Source organism: Atta colombica, unplaced genomic scaffold, assembly GCF_001594045.1.
Source record: "Atta colombica isolate Treedump-2 unplaced genomic scaffold, Acol1.0 scaffold274, whole genome shotgun sequence".
NCBI classification, from domain to species: domain Eukaryota; kingdom Metazoa; phylum Arthropoda; class Insecta; order Hymenoptera; family Formicidae; genus Atta; species Atta colombica.
This window is the reverse complement of record NW_017259375.1, coordinates 2,121,235-2,129,274: the sequence shown is the minus strand read 5'-3', so window position 1 is coordinate 2,129,274 and position 8,040 is coordinate 2,121,235. Positions and strand designations below refer to the sequence as shown.

The window sequence follows — 8,040 nt, the reverse complement described above, 5'->3', positions numbered from 1 at the left end:
GTTGCCCCCGGCGGTTCCGCCGGGCAGGACGGGGGCGGGGGCCGCGGGTCACTTGGGCGGGAATGGCGAGATCACCGAGGCGGCTACCGCGGCGGCCTGCTGACTTGCCAGCACTGCCGCTGCAACACACACAGAGAGACAGCAGGCCATTAATGTTTCGTCACGATTACTCTGAAGCATTTACTAAACGCGCGCGTTTGCTTTTTCCAGCTGTTGCTGTTGCTTTGTTGTTCGGACGATGGCGACCCGCGGCACTCGAAACCGTGATGAGAAGCGCATTTCGGGCTATTGAAGACCAAGAAGGGAGAGATCAAGATTCGTCATCAGCTGAGAAAAATTCTTCTCATTGCCTGTATAATTAGTTTGTATTACGTTTGTAATACAAACTAATGAGCGTATTGCATTTGGTGCAGAGAAGAAGTTGAAGATTTGGAAACCGTTTGAAAGCAGAATACTCGATATTACTTCTATGTAAGAAAACGAGGAAACATCAGATTGAACAACTATCTAATAGCGAGTCTAAGAATTGAGGAGCATTGATTATCAATCGTCTATGACATCATAATATAAATTCAATACGTTATGCTAATTAAAATAATCATAAACTAATACAGAAGTAATGTAAGAAATAAGTAAATAAGTATTATATGTGATTAGAGAAAGAAAGTATCAACTTCAGATGAACTTTCTCCTGTGCTAACTAAGATTCACACTATGTTACTTAATTATAATGTTACATGATCTCAATCTTCACATCTTTGCAATTTACTTGATGTCATTATTAATGTCCCTTTAGATCCTGGCAATAGATTCTTAAATTTCTCATCTAGTAAGTGACAATAAGACATAGAAAGTGTATTTGTTATAAAAATTGGCAAACTCTTCGAGACAGGATCTTCGAGACAATCGTTAACGAGCAATCCTCTAAGAAACGTATCGTGTCCTCGAGTTCAACCGCGCTCGAGGAGAAACCCGTATATTCGAGATATCTAAACACCGAGCTAATTCCATTACTACTCGAGGGAAAATGACGACGGATGTGTGTGTGTGTGTGTGTGTGTGTGTGTGTGTGTGTGTGTGTGTGTGTGTGTGAGGAGTGGTGGGAAAGCATACAAAGTGTACCTAAGCAATTTTTTCTATCTCCTTCGTTCTTATTTTTGTCTCAATGATCCCGCGCATTTCCTAAGTCGCATGATTTGCGGACTTCCCTCGTTCACGAAAGTCCTGGCAGTGTTGGCTCCGTAAGCGTACACTTGGTCGATTAAATTCGCGGATTGGCGATCGTTTTCTGAGAACGAGAATGTTGTTAATAGCATATCATAACAATGAAATGAAGTTTGACAGTGCAGAACTATCTATGCATAAAAAGATTAAAGTCAATTTTTTAAATTGGTAGCTTATCTGGAGAAAGAGAGAGAGAGAGAGAGAGAGAGAGAGAGAATTTTAGACGAAAAATTTTATATCCCAGCTGCCACTCAAGTTACTTTTTATCTTTTTTGGAAAATCATTAAAGTCACTACTATCTAAAATGGATCACTTTTCTTTCTTTCTTGAATATGAAATTTGTAAAACATAAATATTCTACATTTAAAAATGTAGAAATTCAATGTACTTTTAAGTTACATAAATTAAATTCAATTTTATAATACTAAATTAAATTTTATGTATCTGTAACTGAAAGCTATATTTGTGTACAATTTGTGTGGAATTTAATGTTTCATAAAATTTTACGAAGTTTAGTACATTTTTTATTAAAATTTTTTATCTGACGACTAGATGATAGCGCTAAATCCAAATTCATTTCGTTCTATCTCGGTTCTCTATTTCTTTCAATAAGCAGAACTATGTATTTCCAAAGAGATGGAAAACATGTATTGCATTTTTATTATTTTCTACGAACATGTCTTTGTACTTTGATTTAAAATATAAAAGAAAAAAAAAGATTGGTGGAAAAAAAATGAAGAAAAAAATTGCCTTTCTGACATACATAAAACTAATGATATATTCCCGTGATATTGTTAAATTTATTGAAAGCTATCAAGATATTATTTCGAAATCTAAAAATAATTGCTACCAGGTAATGAATAGTCAGAAAACGATATTTTTACAAGTCACAAACAACATTCTCGTAACAGAAATCATACACTACCGTGAAAACGCAAAAATCAAAACTATAAAGTTCTGATGTTATTTTGCTGCAAAAGAAGCTTTTTTGTGGAAGACTATCGAGGTCTAACAAACAAAAAACGAAGGATACATACACAGATGCAAACGCGAATATATATCGCGTTTACAAAAGGATTGAACGTTACAAATTAAAAAAAATCTAAATGCCAAAATTTGTAAAACGCGGTAAAATGAAAATAATATATTTTTCTATATGCAGTAATCGATAAAATTATATGTATTCGATATTTGCAATTATAGGAGATGAACTATTAAATTCTATTTTAAAACTGCGAATAAAGTTACTATAATATTATCGTTGAATAAGAACAATAAGAATCTTATTGGATCGTACATGTGGAAACACAAATAGGAAATAAAAGTCCACAATGGTCGAAGCTGGGCATTATCGTTGAATGTTTAAAATTATATGGGCTCTTTTTATCATTAAAATTCTTTTAATGATTAAATTCTAAATTATTATTCTCTTTGGCATCTAGACTTTTTAATTTGTTCAATTAGAAACTGCGTTTTCCTCGCAAATGCCACAATCAATATCAACATTAATATTAGCATTGATAGCCATATCAAGCTCGATGAGGTCATTATCGTCATCGTTACTTTTACACGCGAGTGCCCATTATCCGCAGTCGGATGATCTCGCCCATAAAATCCTGTTAACTTTTTTTCCGCCCCGGAAAGAAGCACGATAAATAATTATCACAGTCTGAACTATACGTCTAATCCCTACTTGCGCCCTACTTGCGGTACACAGCTTACATGACTAATCTACACACGGCCGCAATTATACCTCATTATTTCCAAAATATTCAATTCGTCGCTAGGAGACTCGTTATATACGTATGTATATATGTATAGATATACAGAATGTTTCAGGTGTCGTGCGCTTTCTCTCAACTACAGACATTAATCGAATAGAATATCCTGACCGTATCCTTTTGGATTGAAGACCGTAAATATTTAATGAATGAAATAACAGATGTCATTCAAACAAAAAATCAAATTTTCTCTTGCGCTTAAATTAAGTTTATAAGTTTTTTGAATATAAGGTATTTAATACTATACAAAACTAAACGATATCTCACCAAGGTAAATGGATATTTTAAATCCGTAGTGGATGGAACGTGCACGAGATCCGCGATCGATATATATATATATATGTTCAAAAAATGCTATAGCGCGAGCGAACCACATCACTCCTCCCTCGCGTCCGCAGAATGTACAATCGAAGATAAATTAATTACAATTGTCGTTTGAGTCCTCAACGCGGGGCCCAAATAGAAGAGGTTCAATCGATATTCACACATTTTAATATTTTTATCTTTGTACAAAAGAAGAAGCGCGTCTCTTATTGGTCTGGTAATAAAATAGTACCTCAACGGATACTCTGCGTACGGATCGACTCTCGAACGGAGAGGGCTCCTGTCACGCGAGTTCCTTGTTGCACATCAAGATCCACATGTATTTTTCTTTCCTTTTTCTTTCTTCTCAATTTTTATGCACCAATATGGTGTACGGTTTAGACACTCAGGCTCTAAATTATATCTAGCCGAGTTTTACCCGTTTTTGTCGGACAATATTCGTCCGGATTCGTCCCGAAGCTAAAATTGGCCGTTCGCCGTTTCTTATTCATCATTGAAGTCATTTTTGTACTGTCCAATTTGACCTCGAACCGAAAATATATCAGTGTGCAAACACATGTATTTAAAACGCACTTACAATTGCATCGCATTGTACACTTAAAATGAGGCCGACTGTTAATTTCGTTCACGGTGTCATTTCAATTTAAGATTTAAGATTTAATAAAAAGCCTACGAATACCGAGAATTCATGTCTCGGCTATTTGCTATGTTATCGCAAACGCGTCGCACCTTCAAGTTTAAGCGCATGATCCTGAGAGTTCACCTTCATCATTCGTAAAACGCGATCTATTGCAAATGCTAGGCACCCCTCAACACGCTTTCGACTCGCTTCGTCGTCATTCATCCTTAAGAGTTCACCAGAGAACGCGGCACGCAAACGACGTAACGAGCAGGTCCTAAAGGGTCCTAACGCATATATGCGTTCGTTTTCAAGCCATTACGCTCATGCTTCTCTCTCGTTCTTTCTGGTTCTCGCTTCACTGGGTCCCGCGGGTCGCCTTACTGTCAGGGTCTGACGAGAGGCTTACCTCCGTAGGGGGCGGGGTACTGTCCCGTCAATAAGGGATACCCGAGGCCCACGTGAGTATGATGATGCGTGTGCACGTGTCTCTGTGGAGGCGGCGATCTGTTATCCTTGCCGAGGCTTCCACCGCTGGCATCCACCGCACCTTGTTGCTGCTGCTGACTACCCGGTTGACCCTGCTGCTTGCCGGATGGCTGTTGACCTTGGCCCGGCGGTGGGCCTGGGCCTGCAACTGACGTAGGCGGACCACTGGGGGGCCGGGCGGGGGTCGGACCTGCCGAAGATGGGCTGGCGGACGCTGCAGAAGTCTTGGGCGTCGGTGATTTGAGCGCGCGCTCCTGAAGCTCATGTATCTTGTGCGCCGAGTAATACTGATTAGCGTGGTGTTGGAGCAAGTCCAGTGCTTTGCCGCCGGGTGGCCGACTAAGATCCTCCGGCGCGTGATACCTAGGCAGCTGGTGAAGATAGGGGTTACTCGAATATGGGCCGGGCACCAGCATGGGGCTGAGGCCGCGGTAAACTGGATGACCTGGATCGAATGGCAGCGCACCATAATGCTGTGGCTGCATATAACTGGGATGAATATAAGCGTACTGCGAGGTAGGCGGCGGCGGCGGTCCCTGAGTCTCCATCGTCGGCTTTACGCCCTCCTGCTTGCTCTTTGAGTCTTCACTCTTTCCGAGATCCTGTGGTTTTTCCTGCTTCGGCTGATGCTTTGGACTAGGCGGTGGCACCTTTGCTTGTTGATTCTGTTTGTTTGATTCCTCTTTTCTTCTTTGTTCACTCGGATACAGATAATACCTCCTGTCATCTTGAACAGGTCCCGGAGGAGGCGGCGGCGGTGCCGCTCGTTGACTCTGCGAACTGTGATAAACGTGATACGGACTCATCTGACTTTTCATCTCGATACTCTCCTTGAGTATCTGATGATTTTCGTGTTGTTTGTCTTTCAGACTCGGCTGTGGCTGTGGCTCCTGCTTAATCTTAGTCTTCTGTTCATGCGATTCCTGATCCTGCGACTGCTGACTCTGTTGCTGCTGCGAAACCGGCTGCGGTGGCTGATAGGCATAGCCTGGTGGCATATAACCACCGTAACCGCCATAATAGTGCGGCTGCTGTTGCGGCTGCGGTACAGGTTGGCTCAGTTCTTTCTTCTCCTTTTCCGACACGACACTCTGCAAGCTCGCCATCGAAGGCATCTGCGGTATGTTGAGCGGTTTTATCTCCTGCTTGGGCGTAAGATCGCTCGGCTTCTGATCTACCACCGGTTTGTTGTCCGGAACGTTGGACACCAGATAAGGCGGCTGACCATAGTATTGATACATACTGAAATGCGCAGGCAGATGTGCTGGCACCGTGGCTTTGTTGTCTTTTTCTTGACTCTGTTTAGACTTGTCCACTGGTTCGGCCTCTAGCACTGGCGCTGCGTCATCCGATATGTCCGAGTAGGCCGGGCTTTGTACATCATCGCGCGCCGAATCGACGATCGGCGCTTCGAGAGGCGATGGGTGCGGACTGCCACCGGGTGATTTTCGCGATTTTTTCTTGTAGCTCTGCGGTTTGGGAGCACGTGCATCCGCGCTCGTTTTGCTCTTGTCTTGCTCCGGCATCAATGCAGCCGTAGGTTTTACCTTGAACTGTGGCATCTTTGCCGCAGCAGCGTGCAGCGATACCGCAGTTGGATACTGTTGCAAGTGCGATTGCACACCCTGACCTGGATGACCTGGCGGTGGCGGTGCCGTCTGTAAACCCGCTGCCTGTTGCGACACTTGGTTTGCAAGATTCTGCAAACCCGCGTGCTGACTGGCTATACTTTGTAGACTGGCTTGTTGCTGTAATCCAGACGGCTGCACCACATGGGCCTGCGCGGGCTGACCCAATTGAGCTGATAAAGGATGCTGCACCGATTGCAATTGATGCGCCGGCGGCAGCTGTTGTTGAACCGCTGACTGTAGCTGTTGTTGTTGTTGTTGTTGTTGTTGCTGCTGCTGCTGCTGTTGCTGCTGACTGCTGACGCCAGGTTGTAGCTGCTGTTGAGGCGATTGGCCGACTTGCTGCAACGATGGCTGCGGTTGTTGCAGAAGAGGATTCTGCGATTGATGCGATTGTTGCATCTGAGACGGTTGCGGTGGCTGCGGGATGTTGAGGGGCTGGGGAATATTCGTACTTGGATGTGGCGAAGGCACGGGCCTGGGGGATTGACTGGGATGGGGACTGGGGCTTTGGGGCGGATTTGACGAGATTAAAGACTGATTCTGTTGTTGTTGCTGCTGTTGCTGCTGCTGCTGCACAGATTGCTGCTGCTGCCTCGATGGCGCTGTAGAAGTGGGCGCCGGAAGATCGTCCTGGCCGAACCTGAGTACGCCCGGCTTGACGATGCTCTTGTCCGCGAGCACAGGCGTAGGCGGTTCTATGCTGGGTGATGGAACTCGTGGAGGCGGCGGCGGCGTTTCCGGTGGCAGTCCCGCTGCCGATGGACTCGCCGCTCTCACCGGCGTGCCCTCGGGCTTGTCCGCCGGCGACTTCACTGGCGTGGCAGGGCTTGGTGCTTCGATATTGCTCTCATCATTTTCCGACATACTGGTGATACCTTCCTTGGTGTCATCGTCGTCGGCGGAGCCATGCGCGTGGCTCTGGTGATATTTAAGTCCGTTAATGTGTTTGTACTTTTTACTGCAGTTCGGCTCGGGACATTCGAGCAATACTGGACTAGCAGGTGGTGAACCGCTGGGTGGCGTCGGTGGCGGCGCTCGTCGCTTGTTCTTGTCCTGCTCCTCCTCGGGTCCGCGCGACTTCCGCTTCGCTGCCGGATCCGGTCGTGGCGGCACGAATGCCGCTGGGCTCGGACTAGCCGCAGGTGAACCCTGTGCGCCCCGACGACCCTTGCCGCCGTTGCGCAGCTTACTGTGCACGGAACTCCTCGTCTCTGTGAAGTTGCTCAGGTCGTTGCCGGGTGTGGAGTTGGCCGCGGCGCGGCCGCGCTTACCGCGGCCTTTAGGCGTGCGGGCATCCAGATCGCTAGTTGGCGAGTCACAGAAACGTGGTGGAGCCCAGTCATGACGTGTGCAGTCCAGCAACGTCCCAACGTACGTCTTACCCCTCCACGTAACATTTACCACTAGTACACCTGCAACAGAGAAAAAATATCTTGATCATAATGATCGACAAAAGCAATTCCTTCAAGCCTCATAACTGTCTTATAATCTTTTATATCAAGTTTGATTTGTTTAGACGTTTACTAAAATCTCGTTAAAAAAATCCCTAAAAATTTCAAATATTTTTGTTAAAAATTCCAAGATTAAAGAATTTTTGAATTGTGATTGGATTATGCTTTTAGATCTAGAAGAATAGACCTATTTCAACAAAGAAAACTAAGAAAACGGTTGCAAAATGAATTTCTACTGAAGGCAATCATTTATCAGTAATTTCTGATTAAACAAAAACTTATGCATGTCACAACTTGGCGTATCGCTCAAAGCGATTCGATTTCGAGTAAAAGAAATAAATGAAGAAAAAAAAAAGACGATGAGAATCTCGCGTTGTACAAAGAAATACGACTGTATATATCGTTTTGCTGATGGAACAACGCGTAAAGCTACAGCGAAGGAAAAACCGGTCCTAAAATATAGCGGTTTTAACCCCCGGGGGCCCCTCGAGCAGTTTCATCGCGTAATAAGTTTCGTGGCA

At 44.4% G+C, this 8,040-nt stretch overlaps 1 protein-coding gene across 5 annotated transcripts in view; it reads right to left on the bottom strand.

Moving 5' to 3' along the window:
• LOC108689671 (zinc finger protein 608-like) overlaps positions 1-8,040 on the bottom strand; it is a 246,952-nt gene that overhangs the window by 4,249 nt on the left and 234,663 nt on the right. For 4 of the 5 annotated variants that reach the window (XM_018196534.1, XM_018196533.1, XM_018196535.1 and 1 more), the window contains 2 exons: positions 4,358-7,480; positions 7-119 (listed from right to left, as the gene is read on the bottom strand). In XM_018196534.1, coding sequence (XP_018052023.1) covers positions 49-119; positions 4,358-7,480 — 3,194 coding nt within the window. In that variant the 3' untranslated portion in view covers positions 7-48. Of the gene's footprint in view, positions 1-6; positions 120-4,357; positions 7,481-8,040 lie in introns of those variants that run through there. The other variant, XM_018196537.1, reaches the window with a different exon arrangement.